The sequence below is a fragment of the Triturus cristatus genome, chromosome 11 (assembly GCF_964204655.1).
Source record: "Triturus cristatus chromosome 11, aTriCri1.1, whole genome shotgun sequence".
Lineage (NCBI taxonomy): Eukaryota > Metazoa > Chordata > Amphibia > Caudata > Salamandridae > Triturus > Triturus cristatus.
In genome coordinates, this window is record NC_140594.1 from 1,000,410,824 (window position 1) to 1,000,435,686 (window position 24,863).

General features: G+C 43.7%; 1 protein-coding gene across 2 annotated transcripts in view; it reads right to left on the reverse strand.

Moving 5' to 3' along the window:
• SAMD7 (sterile alpha motif domain containing 7) overlaps positions 1-24,863 on the reverse strand; it is a 139,844-nt gene that overhangs the window by 8,350 nt on the left and 106,631 nt on the right. For both annotated transcript variants that reach the window (XM_085633733.1, XM_085633734.1), the window contains 2 exons: positions 15,428-15,549; positions 1,957-2,067 (listed from right to left, as the gene is read on the reverse strand). In XM_085633733.1, the coding sequence (XP_085489859.1) occupies positions 1,957-2,067; positions 15,428-15,549 (233 nt within the window). The remainder of the gene's footprint in view (positions 1-1,956; positions 2,068-15,427; positions 15,550-24,863) is intronic.

Sequence of the window (24,863 nt, forward strand, 5' to 3'; positions counted from 1 at the left end):
GTGTTGCCATGCTAGACTCGAATTACTCAAAATCTCCTTTGTACCTAGTTTATTTAATAATTTTACTTCTGATTTGTCTGTTAAGAGTATAACCAGAGACCTTTGAGAACTCTTTCTTCGTACTCAGTAAGGCTTCTTTCCCACTTAATAAAGGCACCAGACAAGGCTGTCCTCTCTCTCCTTCCCTATTCTAACAGTCCTGAAACCTCTTTTGCACAACATTAGATCAAATGAAAGTATCACTGGCATTAGATTTAAGGATAGGACAGTTAAACCTGCTGCGAATGCAGACAATATCCGAGTTATTGATTTCTTTTGTTAACAAAGTAAGCACTGGTTGGTTACTTGGAGACTTTGTGAACATTTATTTTTGCCCTTTTTTCTTTGCATGGCAAATGTCTTTGTATAACAAGTATTTCTTTTACCCCAATTCTTTTTTGAAAATGGTAAATGTTAGTGCATTGTTTCACACTTTCTGCACTTGCACCTACAGGCACAGGGCTAGGAAATCATAGTTATAACATTTTTATTGTGTTCTGTGTAAATGCTACTGAAATAAGGGAATCGCAGTAGTATTCATACTTGGGTACTATCTTCTCACACTTGAGTTATGATGCTGCAAAAATCATTTGAGCCTTTGCTTACCTCTAATTAGTAATCTCTTTATTTTCCCTATGTAAACATTTGGTGTGACTTCAACATTTTATCAATGTCCTGTGAGGATAAAAATGTATCATTTAAGAGCTTTACTTCAGAAGAGGCTCATAATTCTGTTCATAATCCCATATTCTCTTGTTGACTCTTTCAACACAGAAGCTTGGGACAAACATGTGGAGCTGCATGCTTAACATGTGAATAAGAAACATAAAGGCATGCCACCTACATATTTCCACTTAAAGTGCTACAGACCTTTTAGACTTTTAGGAGGGCCGACTGCTTCTGCACTCTTCTGTAAGGCCTGATTCAGAGTTGGATTCTAGGTTTAGTCCAGATGGATGGATTTCTTGCCAGTAGATATGGTGCATCGAGGTACCGGTGGTTCGCAATTTCCTGGCATGTCTCCTCTCCAATGGAATCAGACCGCGCTGATCCGTCAAGCACACACAAAGACTTCAAATCCTCTTCAGCTACCAGCAGAGTTGGGCAATGGCCATGGTTGCACTCCATACATACATCAGGACGCTGTCTATACTTCGCACAGACGCCAGTACTCAGAACCTGATCCTGGGGTCACCTGGGAGCTAGTCTGAACATTGGCTCCCAGTCACCATTCTATGATGACCAGAGCAATGCGAGGCACAGCGGCAGTGTTGTGAGTCTTGGCAATCCTTTTTCTTGAGGAGCTTCACAAACCACAGAACTCCAAAATGGAGGTTGTATGAGAAAGGGGGATAGACTAGGGCCCAGTAACTTGTTCTGAAATAGAATAACTTTACCATTTTCTAAAAGACCTGAACCTATCCAAATAGGTGCCCTCATTAGATGCACCCGGATGACAATAGGACCTCTATAAAGGTAGCTCATGCCTGCCAGTGAATATCATTGTGACTAGAGACTGGGTTATCCCTTAGTGAAGGACCTACCAGATCAATGCACTAGATCAAAAAATGTCTACCCGAACCCATGAAAGTGCTTGAGCCTTTCTTTGGTACAGTAGATGGACTTCATCTTCCCACAACACTTCCCTATTCGGTGAATTGGCTATGTCGAACCAAGTGGTCAGCAACAATGCAATACTTGAAACAGTGAAACTTTGATGTCTAGGTATGTTAATCCACATGTTAGGGTCACTTTACTTAAGAGGCCTTAGTTCATGAGTAGCATTAAGTTTGGAAATATTACCACCTTTAAATTACACATAAATACATGCTCTATTTTTGATTGGCGAATAGCGTTATTTTATTTGCAAGCATTCCTTTCCACTGTTTTGTTGATGGTAAAAAGACAATTACATACCTGGGATCTGACCTTTAATGCTGGCCCCAGTTTTAGTCCCATTGTATCTAAAAGATGCTCCTCTGTGAGTAAAGGCAAGGTTTCCCCATCAATAGCATGGTCTTTGAATACCTGTTTTAAACACAGTTACAGCAATAATGTTTAAGCGAGCTTTAAAGGACAGTTCTATTGTGTAAAGCATTTAATAGACAATATATAATACAGCTTTTCTTGTTTAGTACATCACTCCTTTTGCTGAAGCCAAACATAGACCATGTAAAGTGTTGGCATTCATGGTCCATAAAATATCAACCACTGATTACAAAATAAAGTGTCGCCTGCAAGTCAATGTATCTGTATTTTACTTCCTGGTCCTCGGTGAATGGAGGGGGGGGTCTATCACCATTAGGTTTCCTGCTCAAATGAACATAGCATTATTCAGTTATAAAAGACCAGGGTTTGAAAGCTGAAGGGAGTGAATTTCTTGATCCTCTTCCACATCCATATTTTGCACTCTTTCTTCACCATGACTGATGCACCAGCTGCAATGCACTTTGTTCTTCTAAGCGCACCACATAAAAAGTTTAATTGACAGCATGACTAACCAGTCAAGACATTGACAGACATTGTGGTTTACGCAAACCACCTAACAACCATGCTTTACAACCGTGTACCAGCATATAGGGCCAAATGTATGACCGTTTTTAGCGGTCAGAAATGGAGAATAGGGCCGTTTGCGACAGCTAAAACGGCTTTTAGCATGTACCATGCCTATTTTGCAAGTCGGTAACCTTTTGGCGACTCGCCAATTAGCATTTGTGAGTCAGTATTAGGAAGGGGTGTGCCAAGGGCGTTCCTTTCTAATAGTGAGTCGCAGGGCCATGCATGCATGTTTGGCGACTGGTATGCGGTCGCAAAACATTAATATTTGATCACTTCAGTGAAGGAGGTGCTGACACCAGCAGGCCACTATCCCTGTGAGTGCAGGCCATTCTCAATGGGTCGCAAATTGCAACCTGCCTCATGAATATTGATGAGGCAGGTCACATGCAACCCAATTGGGAATCAACAACAGTATTTAACAAACTGTAATACATTGCAGTTTACGATTTCCTAATAGCAAATCTCAAAAATGTGCTAATAGGAAATCGCAAACCCGCGATTTTATACATCTGGCCCATAATGCAGTCATGATTTAGCTGAAATCTATCTTACTTGTAGTTGTTTGTCGAGGATGGGAGTCTTTGGAAGACACTTGGTGCAAGGCAGGGTGGGGGCAGAAAAAGCTAGGGAAGGGGAAGCGAAGGTGTCCTATGCCTTGCCTTATTTCTGCTTCAAAGTCACTTTATACTGTGTATTTACTCATATCCCCATTAAAGCTAAATGCTACCTATATTCCATAAAATAGTATTACTGTTTGCTATTTCATTTATGTGCATTCACAATATAACATTTTCTTATGGATTGATAATGTATCAATAACTCATACGTTATATAATTTAGGAAGTGATTTACAAAAGGCTTATTGGCTTTGGATGAATGGCCCAGGCAATTCACACACTTTGATTTACACACCATCGATCATAGGAGATCACAGGGTGAAGATTTCTCAGAATAATGGTAAGAATATTATGTAAACCCTGTTTGTGACATTCTTAAAGAAATGAGCTTCAGATAATACAAAATGAGCATCAAAGGTAAAAAGTATCTGCCAAGGCAGCACTTTCTATCTGTCTATCTGTGTCTTTTGAGCGCATCTAAAAAAAGAGAGGAAGATTGGCCTTTGCTTACGGGCAGGGTGATGGACTGAAAATGTATAAACGATGAGCAGGTAGGAGTGTGAGCTTGTGAGACTAAAATGTTCCCTGCATTGTGTACTGTCCCCTACTCCAAATGCCCAACTGAGAGTATCTAGTATCATGGCTTTTGGATTGTTGGCCCGGCATCAAGGACATCTAGCATGTGCGCAAAGATCCTGGCCAGTCCCTTGATGTGAGTTTAGTCTTGGACATTTACTGGACCAGGAAGGGGGACACCAAGCGTGCGCTCCATAGTGACAGAGGACCACTGTCGCTAACACATGTTCAAATGTGTAGTGCGGTGGTGGAAGAATATTTTGTTTTTAATGATCTTGGTATGACCAGATATTTGTCTATGTGGGCCTACTGGCCCATCTATGTAAGGTTCTACTGCTACAGGTCAACTGGATCCCTGCACTGATATCCCTGAGCACATGTGTGCAGAATGTTCATTTTTCTTTGTGCTCTGCTTTGGGTACTCCAAGCTGGAGATGGCCCTGCTGTGACGAGCATCACTCTAGACAAAGTCTGAGACTGGAAGACAACCAGGGAAGGACAAATAAAATAAGATCCGACTCAAACCAGTTTTGAAAGTGCAGACAGAGAATACACATTTACTGCCTGCTGTACCTATATTGGAATGGGAGCTGTTGACCCACCTGTTTTGTCACTTTCAACTCTGCTGGAGGAGTAGACTACTGGCATGGTAAAGAGCAGTGCACCTCTGTGTTGTGAGTCCTTCTGACAGAGACTCATGGAAGTGTGACTGACATCCTCCAAGCTCTGAGCTGGCCACTGGTGCAGAAGCGAATGATTTGCTGCAATGTCAACGTGTGCCACAGTATCTTGGACCATCCACACTGCTATTGTAGCCATGGTACTTGCCCGACAAGTCACTGAAGCAGCTGCACCACTGATGAAGAGACCTGTGTAAGCCATAGCCCTTTCTTCATGGGATTACACTCCTAAAAGTGAAGCTGCTGCCTCGAAGCACTTGCCACTGTGTGTCTATTGGACCAAGCTGCTGTAATTGCACTAACACACCTTGAAGCCACTCATCTGAAACTAGACACACACTGCTGAAAACTCATTCATTCCAGGAGGAATGAAATGCAGGTCAATCTGCTGCTGACACTGTGTTCTCAGTAGAGGGGTGCTCACTGAAGACAGCTGCATGCCTACCATTGCTTCCAGACACTGCTTCTTAGCCCACGTCTGCTAGGAAGTAATGGAGCAGCTGATTGAAGCACCTACTGTCAGTTCATCTTCCCTCTCCGCGAAGGAACCGGACTAAAAAGTGGGAGGCAAGACTGAGGCCTAACCGGGACCTTAACAGTGGGTGAAGCAAACACTGGGAGACAGAGTCCCTGCTAGTGCATACCAGACCAAGGGGTGGAGGGCTGCACCTAAACTGGGATACTATAGACTAAAGGAGATTGAAGGGCACAGAGGAGATATCCTTGCTAGGAAGCAGTAGTCCAGCACCAGAGACACTGAGTATCTGATATTTGTGTAGTGTGTAGTATTGAGTTATACTATGTATTAGAATACTTCTCTTTTTACAAAGATAACCACTGGGCTGGACATTTACGTTATTACACTGTTGGGTGTCTGTTGAGTGTCTGTTGAGTGCTGAGCCTGTTGTGCCCCCATACTAACCTACCTGAGAAGCCTCTGGCTGCTCACCATTGCTACCAATGAGAGTCAAGTGCTGAAGGGATTGCACTTGGCACGGTTTGAAGAGCCATAGCAGGATGCAGTCCCGGGACATCAGAGGCAAATTACCCTAGCATTTACGGCTGAGGCTTAGTGGGCCCTTCTTGCCCCATGGCATCCGAAGCAGGTTCTGACAGTGTCATTTAGTAAGCGCCTCTTTTTAACAAGATTTGTTATGACTAAATAGGTGGGGTTTAGGGAGGAATAAGGTGGGGTTTAGTTAGCGCTAAGGAGGGGTATAGGGCCAAAAATGCACTCACCCACAAAAAAATAAACACATTCCATTGAACAAACTGCACTTCTAATATTACGATGACCAAAAATGTCTCAGAACAGTAGTAAATGTACTCCACCTCCAGTCTGGAGTAAGTTCAGACGAGTGCCACACAAGGCTATCCACTGGTACTGCAACACCCTCCCATTTAAAATAATGCAGGCAAGGACTTAAAATACCACCCATAGGAACTAATGCTAAAATAAATGAATTTATTTTGAAATTTAAAAATATATCTAAATGCAATGTAATGTTAAAAGATTATATGTAAATGAAGAATAAATGTTGTTTTATAAATTATTGTGATAACACTAATTAAATATTATTAAAAATAAATGTTACTTTATTTTTTTGTAAACGTTACATTCATGTCCATACCTTCTATACATAACTTTTTACTACATAATAAATATAAGCATTTTACTTTGGGAGGGATATTGTTTTAAATTAATTAAATATTTAATTCAAAATTAAGTTAATAGTGCAGTAGTATTTTTATTTTGTTCTACATTTAAAGTAAATGTATACAATTAATTTACATTAATAACATAAATAAATTGTTCTTTTTTCATATTTTAATAAACTTTTTAAAATTTCAATATACTTGCAGTAAACATACCCTCTTTGATTAGCCAAAGTAGTAAATTTATTATAAAGTGTAAGAGCAAATGTATAGATTTACTCACATGTAAATGTACCTTTCCCCCATAGTGTTGATTTGTAATGTCTGTGCATCCTTCTGGGAAAAGTAATCCAGTAACCCACTAAACTAAAACATTTCCTGATATTCACTGGCATAATCTGTTAGGTGGAAATACACATTATATCTAGTAAGCTGTGATGGATAGATAGGAAACAGCCCTTCAGTTTCTCCTGCTCAAGCTGGTATGTTGGTCTATTCCTCTGCCTGCCGGAGGGCTGAGGAGAATATTCAGGACTGTGCTAAAACGTAAAAACATACCAGGGGAACGGTTTTACGTACAAATTAGGTATTATTTTCCTTTTGTATTGACAATAACAGAGGTTAAGGGCCTTTGCTGATGGCCTGTACTGAAGGCTTTAACTGTTGTTAAATGCATTTCCCATAGTTAGGGGCCAGTGGAAATGGAGAGTGTTTTTTAAGCTGAAAGGGCAATTAACTGCTCCTAATGCCCTGTAACGTGTAGGCAGTACAACTATTTACCCCAACTCACCGTAAGCTCATTCAATACAAGTAGACACACCTCCTCACAGGCCCTGTATTATTCATGCCCTTCCATAACCTTTCATTGAAAGGCTCCATGCAATTATTTTGATCAAAGCAATTATTTTTGATCCATTCGGAAGATTCATCTCCTAGTAATTATTAATATTGGGATGCTATGTTTTTGTTACTTTATTTTACTGTAGGATTGATAATTTTGATTTAATCAACTGCAAATTTTGTGTTCCTTAAAACTCTAGAGGGTATGTTACTTTGACTGAGTTGTGTGTCTATTAATACATTTTCAGGTATGTCTACAATATGTTTACATATAACCACATATATATTTTTAATTATGTACAGAAGATACCTCCTGTTGCCCTTTCCTAGTTTTAGCATACACCTTTTGATCTTTTTCCTTTAATTTTACCATTCCTTTTTATGTATTTATGTGGTCTGATTTATTTAATTAATGGAGTCCCCCTACCCATTATTTTTTATTTTTTCCCTACTTTTATTTTAGATTTATTGAGAATGCACTGTTCTCTATGTTCTAGATCCCAATGTTTTTACTCCCCTTCTTTACCCCTGAGGATTATGTCTTGCAGGGTTAATATTCCAAAAATGAACATCATTAATTGAACTAAGAATCGAGGGAAATATTATTATTTACTGCTACCATTCTAAGAAGTGTGATTAACTGAGTCACTTTTATCATTCTGTACAGAGTACTAATTACTTTTACAAGTATTTCATTTGTGATAGTTTGCAATATTAATTTCTGTTATATTAATTTTGTCTTTGTTTACTTATTTTTGGTCATTATTTCTGGTACATTATAATCTTTAAAAAAACGACATTGTATTTTTTTATTTTCATTTTTCTACTGTTTGTCCTCTAAGTTTGGTTTACATTATTGCAGGTGTCGTATCACAGCGCCGCAAGGAATACACAGGATACGGTATGGCTCATATGACCTTTATTATCTTTCCTCTTCGTGTGCCCACGTCTGCTCTGCTCCCCTGCTTCCTGCTTTCTGCCCTTCCCCACACCCTGACCGGATGTGGTGTCCGGTGACCTCCCTGCCCTTTGCCCAGTTCAGGGTCCTAGTGTCCATTCCCAGGACACTACATCTCCCCCCTTTGTCACAAAATCAAAATGCGCAAGTTGGTGAATGATACTTTGATAACATAGATAGAACATCGAATGGGTGCATCACATTTCTTCTATTAGTCTTTTCGGTCTATTTGTTGTTCTTCTTGGCCGTTGCCCTATGTCCTGGCCCCTTGCTGTCTCCCGGTCACCTTCTGTTTCTGTGTCATGGCGTTCCCGCTCTGCTGTTTCTTCTGTGCTTGGTGTTTGCTCCTCTTTCACTTCCTCTTTCAGCCCTTTGAAGTGTGAGCTGTTTCGCGTGATCCTTTGCCGTCCTGACTCTGCCGTTATCATCGTTCCCTTCACTTTAGTTATTGTCAGTGGATCATGTGAAAACGTGCTGTCAGACTTCCGGTGCTGTCGCTGTCGCACTATCACGGCAACTCCCTCTTGTAGATGTGACGTGGTGGCATTTCGTCTGCTGTCCGCATACTCTTTCATTCTTTCTTTTGCCTCCTTGTCTCTGTCTGCTATGCTCTCATGCCCGGATGTTGTTGTTGTCTCTACTTGCGGGAGTCTTGTCCTGCTTGTCCTCCCCAATACTAACTCCGCGGGGCATTTTCCTGTGGAGCCATGTGGTGTGTTCCTGTAGTCGCGTAGCACTTGGCAGAGTGCTTGGCCTAGCGAAATCTGTGACAGTTTCGCTCTCTGAACCGCCTTCTTAATGTTCCCCATGAACCTTTCGACCATGCCATTTGCCTGGGGCCACAGCGGCGTTATTTTCTTATGTTGAATTCCGAGGTATGTCTTCTTTGTATGCCCTGTCCTTGTATGTTAAAGTCTCTGTAAATTTTCCCATGTTTTCCACCGGCTTCATTGAACCCCAGGTGAACACATCTACTGTCGATGGTCGTAGTGTTGGCTTGACTCTCATCTTCATGTACTCAGATATGCACATGATGTTGCATGTCGCTCCACTATCAAGCACAAACTTCGCTATGTGGTTCCCGACCTCGATGTCCACAGCGGCAGTCTTCTTTATTGTCTGCTTCTCTACCAGCTGGATGTGTACTTGCTGTCTTTCTTCTTTGGGCACATCAGACATTAGATAGAGCCGAGCTTCTCTCTCAGGTGCTGTAGTGCCGTCCGACTCGTCGGACGAGCTTCTCTCCGCTGTTTCTATGTGTCTGGCATATCTAGTGCTGGTCATCCTTGTTCCGGCTGTACGTCCCCTTTCACTTCTGAACTGTCTGCTCATGCACGTACTTGCGAAGTGATTGTCTCTGTTGCATTTTCTGCACTTCTGGCCCATGGCTGGGCAGGCGCCGACATGGGGAAACTCAAGACCGCACCTGTAGCATGTGTTGTTGGTCTTCCTGGGAGGTGGTCGCTCTCGGTGTTCCTTTTTTCTGACATTTCCGGTGACATGATGTGCCAGTGCCATTCCTTTGTCTTGGCCCATTTGGATTTGCTTGGCGTGCTCCGTGGCCTGTGCTTCTGTGCGGGCCATCATCAAAATTTTTTCAAGTGTCGTAGGTTCTTTCAGAATGCGTGCTCGGAACTCCACCGACTGACATCCTTCAATGAGACGCAGACGTATCGCTTGGTCGTTGTCAAACTTTTCAAATTCGCAGTGTGTGACCAGTTTCCGCAGCCGTGTCGCAAAATCATCCATACTCTCTTCTGGCCTTTGGCACGCCGTGTTGAACGTGTATCTCTCGAAATCAATGTTGCGTTGGGGGTCAAATTTCTCCGTGAGGCATGCTAGTGCGCCTTTGTAATCTGTTGTTTTGTCGCTGGGAAACGTCAGGAGTAAATCCTCTATGTCGTCTCCCCCAAGATTCACGAGCAGATCCAGTTTCTTGCCCTCCACGACGTCCGTTGCCCGCATGTAGCGTTCAAATTTCCTTATCCATTTCTCCCATCTGATGCCCGCTTGAGGTTCCGATGTGTTGAATGGTATTGGCCTGCGGAAGACAGCTTGTGTGCTCTTTTTGTCGTCGTCACTCATCTTTTTTTTTTTTTTTTTTTTTCTGCTTCCTTGTTTATTTCTTTATGTCACCTTTTTCCTTCTTTTATTTGTCCTTTGCTTCTCTATTTCCAGTATTTGTCGTTGTTTTGTTGTTATTTCCCTTTAATTCTGTCTTTTTGCCTTTTTTTTTTCTTGCCTGACCTTTCAAAATGGCCGCCGTGTATTCCTGGCTGCCTATTGGTCCTTTTTGCCTGACCTCAAAATGGCCGCCGTACTCTCGCGTTGTTTTGGGCTTGTTTTGCACTTGCCTGGCCTTTCAAAATGGCCGCCGTGTATTCCTGGCTCCTTATTGGTCCTCTCGCCTGACTTCAAGATGGCCGCCGTGATCTCGCGAGAGTTCGTTAAACTCAGGCGCGCGAGATCCTTATCTCCCCAGTTCACCGCTAGCCGGCCTCGCGTGATGCTCCTTCCCTGCTTTCCCTCTTACTTCGTTGTCACTACCGGGGTGGGCTCCCGCACCGACGTTTGTTCGTCCTTTTCTCCTCTTCTTCTTGGCGCTCCGGACCTCCGGACCAGGGTGGGCTCCTGGCTCCGATCTTAGCGACACCGGGTGGGCTCCGACAGTCGCAGCGACGATCTTCTTCGAGATCCCTCCTTCGATCGCCAGATGTCGTATCGCAGCGCCGCAAGGAATACACAGGATACGGTATGGCTCATATGACCTTTATTATCTTTCCTCTTCGTGTGCCCACATCTGCTCTGCTCCCCTGCTTCCTGCTTTCTGCCCTTCCCCACACCCTGACCGGATGTGGTGTCCGGTGACCTCCCTGCCCTTTGCCCAGTTCAGGGTCCTAGTGTCCATTCCCAGGACACTACAGCAGGGAGACCCATGTGCCACCCCTCCTTCCATTGGTGCTCAGTTCCTACCCCCTCTGTATCAAACTCTTTTGTCCACACCTCTCTTTGTCACTCCCTTCATCGATCTCTTCTCTACCGAAAACCATTTTCATCTTTCTTTACCTTCCGGTATTTACTGTATACAACGATCCTGGTGCTTGCTCTCCCTTCCCCAGAAGACAACGTTTTACTCCAGTTTTTAGTCTTGGATACAGTAGATACAGCAGTGAGACTGCTTACACAAGTAGATTTTCATTAGTGCCTTGTGCTGGGTGGACTCTAGAAACTGTAAAAGGATAAAGTCATCATGTAGTTTTGTGAAGGGGACTTCCAAATGGTGCAGCTCTTCAACAATCTATTGCATGGCAAATGCTAGAGATTCCAGAAGAAGGTATTTCAACACTCTCATCCATGGGGGACTAGGCATTAGTGGGACTCAGGGCCTCATTAGGATGGTGGTCGGATGATTCGGACCATGGCGGTCGCAATGTCTATATTTTGTATTGCGGCCGGTGCTGCGCTCTGCAGCACAAGCCGCAGTACAAAAAATGGGCATTACACATATCCATGCACTACGTGGCAGGCACCATGCGGTGCCTGCCGCATGGTGCAGTGATATGTAGGGGGGTAGGTGCCCCCCTAAACCTAAAACTGAGGGCCAGGGGGATAGGTGGGGCCCGCTGCGGCCAGCCTTTTCATGGCAGGTAAACCGTCATGAAACGCCTGGCGGGGAGGGACATCATAATCCCTATGGCCGTGCCGGGCAGGCACTGTCACCATTGTAGAGATCGATGTTCTCTCCAACGGTCCCGTCGGATCCGTGGCTGTCGATCTCTACGACCGCCATCCATACGCCCACCATCCTAATGTGGCAGACGGAAAACAATATTGTGATGGCGGTGAGACTGCCACCGATGGGCTGTCGGTGGCAGCCCCACCGTAATCGTAATCGGACCCTCAGTTATTTGCTCCATCTTGCATATCACTCATAGGCGTCTCTTCTGTTGGCTGGTTGTCTGATTGTAGCAATAGTGCCCATTCTGTGCCAGGCGCGTAGCTAGGGGGGGCGGTGGGGGCGGACCGCCCCAGGCGGCACTACATTTAGGGCGGCTGCCTGCGGCGGCCTTTATAATTTATTTAGTGAGTGGGACACACACAGTACTAAAATAAATTATAATAAAGTCCCTGTAAAGTCCTCCGCGGCCCGGCCGCAACGGCGCGCGCGGCCGGGCGGCCCAGTTTGAGTGCAAGCAGCGCGCTGCGCACTGCGCGCGCTGCTGCTGCACTTGCAATTTGAAATAACACATTGCCACAGCCACATGACATCACATGATGATGACTGACTCACTGACCGTTATCTCTGCCCGCAGGCGCGGTGCCGCGTATACGTTGCTTGCTGACTGGCCCATCCCCCAGCCTGCTCCAGGGCCGTCAATCTGGAGAGCACACGCCAGCGCTACCAATGACGGCCCTGGCTACATTTTTGCCCGGCCCTCGCGTCGCGATGAGAACGTAGCGGAGCGGTGACGCGTCACGCACTTCACCGCTACGCACTCTAGTCTCGTGACGACCTTGTGGCCTGGGGCACGGGCAGTCTCTGCTGCGCACCGTCACCGCCGTGGATAAATCCTTTTAGACAGTGCAGCAGTAGTAGTAGGTAAGAGACTGTTTCTTTTCTTTTTTAAAAATATGCACGCAGGCCCAGCAGGACACGTACTTGTGCGCTTCATTTAAACAGTTTAGGGGGTTGAATCCATCATCATTCTTTAGCTCACTTTGTCACCCCAGTTCAGACCCAGCTATTTGCAAATCCGTCTTGACCCTGTGCCCCATGGGAAACTTGAAGTTTCCTGACTCATACCTATTCTCACTAATTGGCGAATAATAAAGTTCGTATTGGAACTACATGGCGGGTCTCATCACTGCATACTTCCTTATTGTTCGTGCAAACTGCAATAGTGTCGTCGGGCCCTTCTTGTTCAGAGAGCCGAGCACGCACATCTGACATATACTTCTCAAATTTGGCCAGTTCAGTTGGTGCAGTGCAAGAGAACAAAGCAGATACTGCTTCTTTGCATGTCCCGACCCCTTTAGAGAGATGCATCGGTCATAACAACTTCCGACGTAGCGGTAGCAGGCCAGGACAACAAAACACCAAATGCAGCTGAGACTCCTTTCTGTACTTGCAGATTCTGCACCTGCTTATGGGGCCCAAGGATTTCCACCCGGGATTTAGTTATTTTATTGGAAGGGGCACACGCCTAACCCATTGAGTATCTTTTAGGCACTTCATCCCCAGTGTTTGCTTCAGATACGGCTGTATTCTGCGCTCCTTGTATGATGTAATCAATTCGGAATGGCCTCCCCTGGATGTATAGTTTTGAAAATCTGCTTCCCGTGATAATTGCTGGACTTGTTTGTTAAGTGAATCTGTGCCAGAATCTTTTCTAAAGTCATGCACAAACTTAAATCTGCGTGGACTGGAAGAGGGAATGAAGGAGGAGAGCTGATTGAGGCATTTAAATGTAGAGGAAGATAGTCGAAGGGGGCATATTTCAGGGAAAATGTGACGATACATCATAAACTTTTTTGGCTGAGGCTCAAAATTAACACAAGTATGGCCTTCATAGAAGAATGGGTAAATAACCTTCCATCAAGAGGTGTAGGTGCTAAACCTCCGAGGTCAGTTGGTGCCAGACACAGGGAGCAAACACACTGTAAGAGAAGCAAAAAGTTTGAAGCCTAAGTAATGTCTACTCTGTTGCAATAGGAAAGATAACAGATAAGACCAAAAGCGTCATTATGAATGCCCTGGCCCTGCATTCGGTAAGTTTTCATTCCCGGGGTTAGCATTACCAGGGATCCCGTTAACTCCATGGTTGTGGAGTTAGCGGGTATTCTGAGTGGAACCCTGAGGTTTTGGGTATTACCAGATGAATCAGTAATTATGGATCAGATTTACCTGATTTGCAAAGGAGCCTTTCCGCCAACAGAATGCCGTCCATCTCTTTCATTAACCCTCCCAATGTGTGGAGATAGCTCCACCATAATAGATGGCGGGGCGGATGTCAAATCTAAAGTGGCAGACTTGCAGCCATCTTTGTCGGAGTTACCTGTGTAAAAAGGTGGTGGTCTTTCACTGGATAGTTAGTATGATGTTCACATACTGGGAAACGTCTCACCCTGAATGAAATGGAGATCAGATGTGTAAGCACTAATAATGTACTGTATCTTTGTGAGTACAATTCCTCTGTCCACATTTGCTTGTAGAATTTTCACTAGCAGTGATGGATAGTGATGGGCAGAGATACCGGTGCCAACATAAATTCCTATACTTCCTATTTGGTCTTTATTGGATGTCTTTATGTATCTATGTTGTTTCTCCGAACACTGGTCAATATTGTAAGACTAACATGTGCAAATAAAATGGCACCTTATTCAATTTAAGTAAGTGAATGGTGCAGTCCGTGGCGGCTTTTTAGACAACACCCATTTGCTCAGCTGACCTACAGTTTGTATAGGTAGAATATTATAGAATTTAAAGTTTGGCTGACCAGATTGAGAACATTTAGCAAGTATAATTTGAACCACAAGTTTTAGATATAAAACTAACAGAACTATTTGAGAGATTAATTATGAAACACCCTCATATACACTTCTTAATACCTCTCTCATTCAAAGGGTCTCAATGCCACCTAATAAAGATCTAAGATGCCAGGAATACCCTCAGCGATCATTGCAGAATCTGATTTTATGCTATAGAGGTGAGGAAAATGTGGCAGATTAAGGTAATTCGATAAGGCAACAGAGGGTGTTCCATGAAATTGTATGTTGCATGGGAAACCCCACCATGGAGCGAAGAATCGCTTTGGTTGAATATCCACCAATGTTCATCTTTGCTGGTGGAAAGTGTACCAGCAAATGTGGACACCAACATTTTACCCTCAAAGATGGGGTGCATTGTCAGTGCTCATATATCTATTCTCCCCCTGCAATCAAGTTGGTGAGTTTACAACATCTGAGCACTCTACAGATCAGTCAAAGAAAGACCGCCATCTTATGTGTGGCCTGCTTTCATAGATAGAACGCTAACAGAAATTGTGGCGTGTCTGCCACTTCAGATATGCCGCTTGAACAACAACCATTTCTGGCGGAAATACCTCCAAACATTGGCAGGGTTGATGGCAGAGATGGAGGGCATCCTACAGGCGGTACATCCACCAACTGGATCACTCTAAGTATAGGGGGGTATGTCGCTGCAGGGGCTATCAGCAGACCTGTTTTAAGCTGCAGATTTTCCATAACCATTACCATCCTCTAAAACAGGTCTTACTCCCTTATTAAGAAACTACGGATTACACAGAAGGGTCCTACAATAAAAATAAAAACCACCAACATACTTCAAAAGTAAAAGCTACCAACATATGTAAACAATAATAAAACATAGGAAACAAGGAGAGCGTATTAAACCTATTAACATATTGCACATCTCAGAGCTTAAGAGGGAAAATCATTACTACTTAAGACCTTTTCTTACTAAACAATTTTTCAGAAATTACCTGTGCAAATTCTGAACACCCTGGAAGGTTGAAAATGAAGTTGTGTACATCATCGACAGTCCACTTACGAATGTCTTCAACAGAAGTAGTGTCGTCTCCATTGAGATACAAACCATGTGCTCCTTTAAGGAAAAAAGAGCATTATTTGGTGAAAGTCAGACATATAAAATTTAAAATACACTATATTACTTATGCTATATTGGGATATTTTCTCTGTACAGTACAGTGAAGATTTGTGGATTAATATTAAGTTTTCTGAGATCTTGTCTAATAGGGGCGTGGAAGGCTCCTTACCCAGAACACCCTCCAAAATCAGACATGGATGCTCATGCAACCATAAATATTAGTAGTGTATGGCAGTGACTCTTGCTTTCTTTGCTTAAGTACGAGGAACACAAATTCTCCCTTCAGAAGGGAAGGGGTAGCACATAAAAACACGTAAGTTTAGCAGTGATGCAATCTTGGTGCAGACCAATAAATAAATCAAATCATTTGATGAGCTTAAACTTAAAAATTGGAAATATGACTTAGAATAAATGTGAATGAACAAAATAGGATATCTGGGCCTTCATTCCAAGTGTGACGTATGGATACCGGGAATTTTCGTAACTTTGAAGTGTCAGAGGGTAGCATAAGCATTACAGCATCCTGGGTGTGTGATCCTGAGGGACCACTCAGAAATGAGGATTTGCAAGGTGAATGTGTAGTTTCATCCCATATTGCTCTGAGATATCTCTTTTTTCCATAGATTTTCACCCATAGGCTCCACCTACTTTTAGCAGGTGGATTCTCAGGGTTACATACTACGTTTATTACCATTTTATTTTTCGCTCCCTGCAGGAAACAGAGTGCGAGGGCCCTCGCACTCCGGCCCAGCGCCTTGAAACCCTCCCGGGTATGTAGTGCGCTTTACAAATTATGTGATTGATTGATTGATTGATCACTGCTGCCAATGATAAGCAGCAGTGAGGAGTGCCCACTTAAGTTTGCATTACGCATGTCGGTTTGGTCAGCTATCTTGCTACGGTCTAACCAACATGCGCAATTCAAACTTCCCAACCCAGCAGTCTTGGACAGCTGGGTTGGAGAGCAGGCATAGACCTACAGTGCTTTCAGGAGCGTAGAGCATGCCCGCTTCAGCCAATCAAGATGCTTCACTCATACTGCTTAACAGCAGGAGCACAGCATCTTGATTGGATGGGAGAGTTGGCTGTGGACTTCACGCTCCGAGGACGTGCTGCAGAACAATAAGGACGCTCTGTAGAACATCAAGCGGCAGTGTAAGGTAGGTGATTTTTTTAAGTGTATATTTATATTATTGTGTATTGTGTATGTTATGTGTATTTTCTATCTGTTTTGCAAGGTAGGTGATTTTTTTAAGTGTATATTTATATTATTGTGTATTGTGTATGTTATGTGTATTTTCTATCTGTTTTGCACCCCTCAGTGGGGTCAGTGCTTATCTGATTGCTTAAATACCTGAATCCTACTGTGCAAGCATGTGATGTAGCATGAATTTTTAAATTCATAATACATGACATGATGCCGAAAAAAAACCACAAATTTGAAATTACATGGTGCACATGTTAGACAGAGAAACACACATGAAAGAAACAAGTGTAGTAGAAGCACCGTAAAAGCGTGCTTTTAAATGTAATATAGAGAGACATATGCAACACTAATACATATAACACAAATAACATTAATATATGAAAAAGTGGTCTTTCGACAGCTTGAGGCCTATGTCGAGTCATCTGGTGCTCTCCACCCAGCTCAATCCGGTTTTAGGGCTTCATATAGCACAGAGACCACACTGGTGGAAATGACTGAGGCGATCAGGGAGTGCCTGGACGCAGGTGGCAGGGCGGCCTTGATTTTGCTTGACCTCTCTGCCGCCTTCGATATGGTGCCCCACCAACAACTTCTTGCCCGGCTTTCAAACATTGGCATTATCGGCCCCGCCTGGGATTGGATGAAATCCTTTCTGGAGAAGCGCACTCAGCAGGTCTGGATGCCACCTTTTTCATCGGCCGCCAGGAAAATGTCTACAGGAGTTCCACAGGGTTCTACTCTGAGTCCCCTGCTCTTTAATATCTATCTGACTCCTTTGATTTTTCTGGCAGAGGAGCTGGGTGCAAAAATAATAGCGTACGCTGATGACACCCAGCTCCTATTTACTTGGAAGGACTCCGACTTGTCATCAGAAACTGCCCAGAAATGTCTCTCGTCTGTTTTTAAGTGGCTCGCACATGCCCAACTGAAGTGCAACGAGGACAAGTCGGAGGTCCTTCTGTACGGTCAGTTTCCTCCTGCCTTTAGAGAAACCCTGTGGCCGCCAGACTACCCACGACCCAATTCAGTGGGTGATCCAGCAAAGAACTTGGGGGTCTGGTTTGGGGAAGACTTTAGGTTTTCCGTGCAGATTAAGAAACTTACCGGGGTATGCTTTGGTACTCTTAAATCACTAAGAAGGTTCCTCCCCATGCTACCTAGGTCAGCCAAAGATATGGTCGCCCGTGCCCTTATTCTCTCCCGCATTGACTATGCCAATGCCCTGTGCATTGGCATCCCTGGATACCGGTTAAAAAAATTGCAAACTATACAGAATGCCGCGGCCAGACTTCTGTTTAACATCTCAGGAGTGCAATTTAAAGCTCTCACTCTGGCTCACAGAGCCCTGCATGGTTTATGACCGTCGTATATCAGGAAGCGCTTTGCTTTCTATGCTCCCAGCATATCTTTGCGCTCAGCCACCCAACGACGGATGGCGATCCTCCGATTTCGTAGGACGCGTCTGGGGGGTCAGTCCCTCTCCGTTTAAGCAGCAGTGGCATGGAACTCCCTTCCCTCGGAACTACGGTATATTCAGGATCTCAGACTCTTTAAAAAACAACTTAAAACTTTCCTTTTTAATCAGCCCATCTAAATTCTCTGCTCCACTTTGTCACGGTCAATTTGCGCGCCAGGACACTCATGAGTATTTGTGCGCGTTATAAATACATTATAACATAACATATAAAATGGGCAAGATTTGATGTTCTAAGTGAAGCGGCCTAATGGTATTGAATGCTTTTTATAGCGATTATACCAGCTGGAAAAAAAAGGGGCTACGTCTTATAGCAAAAAGATAGAAGCTTGAAATTTTGTAGACTATTAGAGATGTTATAGTTTATGAATATGTTGAAATGATTTTTGTTGGATTAATTTAGAAAAATGTGCATTTAAATAAAATAGTGAAAATGTGCAGCAATAGGGTATTCCTAACATTAGCTAATTCCATGTAATAATGATTTGTGAACATTTGATATTTTCTTTATGATTTTCTATGATTTTATTTCATTAATGATGGTTTAAAGCTTATTCTATGCAAATATGTGTAGTCAACCTAAAGGCGTTATTGAAATTGCTTTCTCTAGTGCTGTACTTTTCCCCTGCTCTAATACAATAGTTCATTCTGTGTAGCAAATTAGTGCACCTTTTATGCTGCACATGGACATTCTTGGACTCTTACAGTGTGTTCCGTAAAATTTCTCATGGGAAGGGAAGAAAATGGAACTTCTACTGTCTTATAAGTTGCGACTATGTTTCTTTTCCCCAGTTGATAGCTTATGCGGATTCATGAGGTTGTCATTTCTCCTGACTAGTATGGGTAATTATTCTGATGTTACAATAGTTAGGTGACTTAATGCACATGGTGAACACATGATGATCTTTTGATGGTGGTGTGATGCCATGCCACTCGACTTTTGGTAAAGACTGTATAGAAGAAGAAACTCCAAAGAAGAGCCAACGCCACATTTACTTCCCTTTGTGAGAGGCCGCTATACCTTTTCTTGCTCGCCGTGAGCAGGATGCTATGCTGATTGATTTTTGAGTTTCATAAACCATCCTCTTTGGTTTTGCACTATTTGTCGATTCTACATTCGGTAGCTGATGGACTGAGACTTTCCTTGCTGAACCAATTTTCACTTTTTGTTTTAGTTCAATGCTAATGGACTCGCCCTAAAAGAACTTTACTTTTCCACATTCTCCTTTGCTTGGTAGGATTTGAGCTGTTTGACCAACGAACTATCCTTCTGCCTCAAGGGGAAGTAGGACTTAGTAACTCTGTATATTCCATAAAAGTTCTTGCCTAAATGTTGGGCACCTTAATGCAAATGGTGATCTTTTTTGACTGAAATTCTTAAGTAATTGCTCTGTGCAATGGATTTCAATGCCCTGATAACAATAACCAAATTAATCTAAATTTGTCTGAGTCTATTATTGAGTCCTGTTGATCTCTTCCCTTTAGACTGTGAGATTTGCATTGATGATTTAATGTGTTGTGTGGATGTAGTTTGTAAGTTGGCTGCCAATTAATGGTTCTCATTGAGCAGCTAACTAAGTGTCTGGACACCCTAATTTCCACACCTCCTATTGACGGAGAAAGATTCATCTGAGGATCATTGCCTCTGTGGTAGATGGATATTGAAGAAAGTTTTACTCTAATTGTAAAGGGCCCAGTATGGTTAGGACGAATACCTGAGAGAGGGTAAAGAGAAAATGTACTGCACGCTTTACGCTCCAACACATTCTTGCTTGGTTCCTGGTTCCTTTCCCTGCTTTCATTCATTTTTGATTGGTTTGCGTTTGGTTTACCCAAATTCTTGCTTTCTAACCTGCTGTCTTATTTACTTGTAGTTTTAGTTCCTGGTCTGCTCTCCCACTTGCAGGCTGGATGTTGTTTATGCAAACAAATAGAATATTTCTATCACAGATCTGTAGGGAGCTACATAGATGGCACATTGGACCTGAAAGTGCATTTAATGCTGATAGAGGTACATGAAAGTGGACGATAAGCATGCATAAAGAAGATGAGATGGAAGTCAACTAAATGAAACTTGCTAAGGTTAATTACAGATAGTACATATTCAATACGTATCCAAGATCACTTAGACGATAATGATTCACTGCAAGGGGGGGGTCATCATCTAGTATGGATCACCATTTCAATAATGTGTTTTTGCTACTGGTCTTTGAGTTCAGAGACATGATTGTTTGAAGCTGGTTATGGAGTTGGTTTCAGTGCAGAAGAGGGAGGAGGTGGAATGATTGAGCCTGGATGTAGTACCGGGTGGTGTAGGTGCTGTTAATAGATTGTAGCACGCAGAGTGTACACCTTGCATTTACGTAATATAGAACAAATCCAGCATAGCAGGAGATGTGCAAGCCTCTCACACACACAAATACATACAGACACGCACGCACACACATACACACATAGGATATGTAGACGACATACAAGTTTCTGACACAGTGTGACCAGCAGCATTTCAATCTCTTCTCACCCATATAGCAGTTACAGACCATAGGCAGCAGCATCACAAGCTTCTACTAGTACACAACAAATTAAGAGCACACAAATAGCTGTGCAAGTTTTCCTACACACATAAAATGGTTCAGCATGGAGAACCACGACGCACGTTCTATGGGATCACTGAACAGGTACAACTTCAGTGGAAGCTTTATTCACATAAGGTGCATGTTCCAGATGGTCAGCAGTGGTGCAGTATCTGGTACAGTGTGGAGCACAGCAGAGATCATTCCTTTCACATGCAGTGCAGGTTCAGCTCAGGCACCACCAGATAGTGCAAAACTTCCCTCGCATACATGATACATTGACAGGAGAGACAGCTGCAATGCCACTTTCCATACAAAACTGTTATAGCAGCCCTCACACTCACAGGGCAGGTAAAGCACGATGGAGCAGGTCAGTGTCCCCCACATACAGCAAAGAATCAGCAATATCACAAAAACAGGCAGCAGCATTTTAAGTTTAAAGGTAAAGGTGACCTACAAATACTTCTTTTGGTTTTGAATAGCTATTAGGCATCAAAACTAGAAAAGAAAAAGAATAATCAGGAATAAGGAAAGGCAACCTATACAATTATAATATGAGCACAAGTATGCAATTATTTTATTTAATGGATGCATTCCTATTGTTAACGTCTTTCGCGTATCAAAGCTGAATTGCACCAGAGGCCATTACTTGTCATTCTCTTCTCATATGATTGATTAAGGGGAGGGGGCTTCACATTTCATTCTTCTTATGTGATTAAAAGCTTCTCCTCTTTTGGCAGTCACAATAAATCAATATATAACGATTCACTCATACCTAATAGGCATATATACACATATATGCTAAGTGGCACATTGCTTGCTCATTTATATATACTGAAAAAAACAAAGTATACAGGGACCTTATAGTTAGGCTCAGATTTCACTCGTACACAAGCACTAAAATTCAACAGTTATAGTTATCTCAAGTAACTAGAACTTGTGCCCTTAGGTAATTATACTTGCACCCCCGCCATGCACAGTTTTCTCATGTCAAAGAAGATTTCATGACTGATGAACTATGCGGGGTAATTAGCAGTGCATGGTGAGGGAGCGGGTATAGTTACCTTAGGAAATAAGTTATAGTTACTTGAGATAACTATAACTGTAACTGCTGAATTTCTGTGGTTTTTTGTGTGGGTGTGTGAGTGCTTGCATGGATGAGTGAGTGGCTGTGTTTAGGGACAGTATGGGTGAGTGATTGGCTGTGTAATTGGCTGTATGGGTGGGTGAGTGGATGCATGAGTGACTGTATGGGTAACTGAGTGGGTGTCTGAATGGCTGTATGAATAGGTGAATGGATGTATAAGTGACTGTATAGGTGAGTGGGTACCTGTTTGAATGGGTGTTTGGTTAAGTGAGTTGGTGTGCAAGTGGCTTTATTCGAGAGTGAGTGTCGATGAGAATGGCTGCATGGGAGAGTGAGCATATGTGAGAGTGCTTGTATAGATGTATGAATGGGTATGTAAGTGGTGTGTGTGAGTGCTTTTATGGGTGAGTGAGTGGATGTGTGAGTGGCTGTATGGGTGAATAAGTGGGTGTGTGTGTAGTTGTATGGTAAGTGTGCGGCTGTGTTTGTGGCTGTATTGGGAAGTGTTAGAAATGGGAGTCTCTAGTTGGCAGAGGTAGGTACCTTTGTCCAAATAGAGACCCTTGCTTCTAGTCAGGGTAAGGGGGATACACACTTTAGATATCCACTGCTCATCAGACTGGGTAGCTTGGCACGAGCAGGCAGACTTATCCCAAAGGCATTGTGTAAAGTATTTGTACTCAAAACACACAGTAATACAGTGATAATACCACAAATGGACAACACACCAATTTAGCAAAATGAAGTTTCTTTATCTAAATTCAACAAGACCAAAACAACAAAAATCCAACATACATGTAATAAGAATATGACTTTAAAAAGGTTTCAAACAACTGGGTCCATAGAAAACTATGGATACGTGATTTCTCTCAAAGTACCTGTAGCTGCGACTAAATTCACATAGCCAAACAGCCGCACAGATTAGAAGGGTCGAAAAACAAAGAGATGCATCAGTTCCTGCGACCATGGGGAGGCGCTGCGACCGTTCTGGTCTGTAGGGGAAAGTGATGCATCAATTTCGAGATGGTGCTGGTCTGTGGGTGATGCATTGGGAAAACTTGTCGCACAGGTATGATGCGTGGAAATCCGGGATGCATCGGAGATCGATGTGACGGCTTCAAAGCGGCGCTGCACTGGTTTCTTTAGCCGCGTCTCTGAATGCGTCGGTTCTTGCAGCGGCATCAGGCGCAGGGTCGGTTGTGGCAGCGGTGATGCGTGGCGATTCTTTTTGCACCGCGGTGCTGCATTGGAAAAACTGCCGCAAGAAGAGCGATGCATCGATTTTCTTGTAGTTGCGTTGCTTTTACAGCTCCCAACAGCAGGAACAACCTCCAGAGGCCCAACACAGTAACATACACTTCTTGGCAGGTCAGAACTCCCACCAAGGAAGTTCAGGGGAGCTGGGGCTGAAGTCTTTGGGTCCCTGAGACTTCAGAACAGGAGGCAAGCTCTACTCAAGCCCTTGGATATCTTCCTCAAGTAGGGGGACACAGCACACAGCAAAGTCCTTCTCCTTTCTTTGGCAGAAACAGCTACTGCAGGCCAACCCCAGACAGTACACAACAAAGGGGCAGTACTTCTCTTCCAGTCTCTTCAGCTCTTCTCCTTGGCAAAGGTTCCTCTTGATTCCAGAAGTAGTCTAAAGTTCTGGGGTTTTAGGACTAATACTTATACCCCAAAATGTCTTTGATCTCTTTGTGCAAGGACCTCTGAGCCCAGTCCAAACCAGTTCTGTCCTCACTGGTGTAGTACAACTGTGGGGGGTGGAGACAGCATTGTGCAAGGGAGACAGACCCTATTCATGTGCACGGAAATCTCCTCCCACTACTCTAAATTCAGCCAGGGTCTATTCAGCCCAGCTCTGAGTCATCCAGGAAGGGCCAGTGTTAGAAATGGGGGTCTCTAGTTGGCAGAGGTAGATACGTTTGATCAAATAGGGATCCTTCCTTCTAGTCAGGGTAAGGGGGATACACACTGTAGATAACCCCTGCTCACCCCCTTGGTAGCTTGGCATGAGCAGACAGGCTTATCCCAAAGGCAATGTGCAAAGTATTTGTACCAACACTCACAGTAACACAGTGAAAACACCACAAACGGATACCACACCAGTTAAGAAAAATAAAATATCTTTATCTAAACTAAACAAGACCAAAATGACAAAAATCCAACATACAGATACTCAGTAGAATGTCTTTAAAAAGGTTGTTGCAAAAATATATTTGTAGATGGTAAATGCAACACTTTAGTCTCAAAGTACCTGGGATGTGTAACGCAAAACAAACAAAAGGGGCGCATAGAAGGCTATGCGTCAATTCTTCTTGCGCTCCGGTTCTGATGCGACAAGATGGTGCCTTGATGTGTGCGACGATCCGGTGCGATGTGACAAAATGGCGTCTCTGTTGCGTTGCGACAACGTGGAGGCGATGCGTGCACGCCCAACGGCCATGAGGTGAACTTGGTGGTTTTCTGAGCTGCGACAGGCCCTGCGACACGCTTCTCCGGTCATGCGATGACACCCTCGGTGACTGCAACATGCTTCTCCGGTGTTGCGGCGGCAATCAGCGATGGCATGCTTCTTCAGCGATGCGACGGACCTGCGACACGCTTCTCCGGTGGTGCGACGGCACCCTCTGTGGCGGCAGCACGCTTCTCCGGTGATGCGCCGGCGAACAGCGGCAGCGGCGACACGCTTCCTCGATGATGCGACAGCGGCTGCTGCGGCGGTGTCACGCTTCTCTCACGTTGTGTCTTGCTTCCAGCTCCCAACAGCAAAAAGGCCTCACACACAGTTACAGGCCCTCCTAGAAGACTGGAACTCCCAGCAAGGAAGTTCAGGGAAGCTTGAGGTGAAGTCCTTTTGTGCCTGGGACTTCAGAAACAGGAGGCCAGCTCTTCTCAGGCCCTTGGAGACTTTTCTTCAGATGGCCACAGCACACAGCAAAGTCCTTCTTCAAGCAGGGGACACAGCAC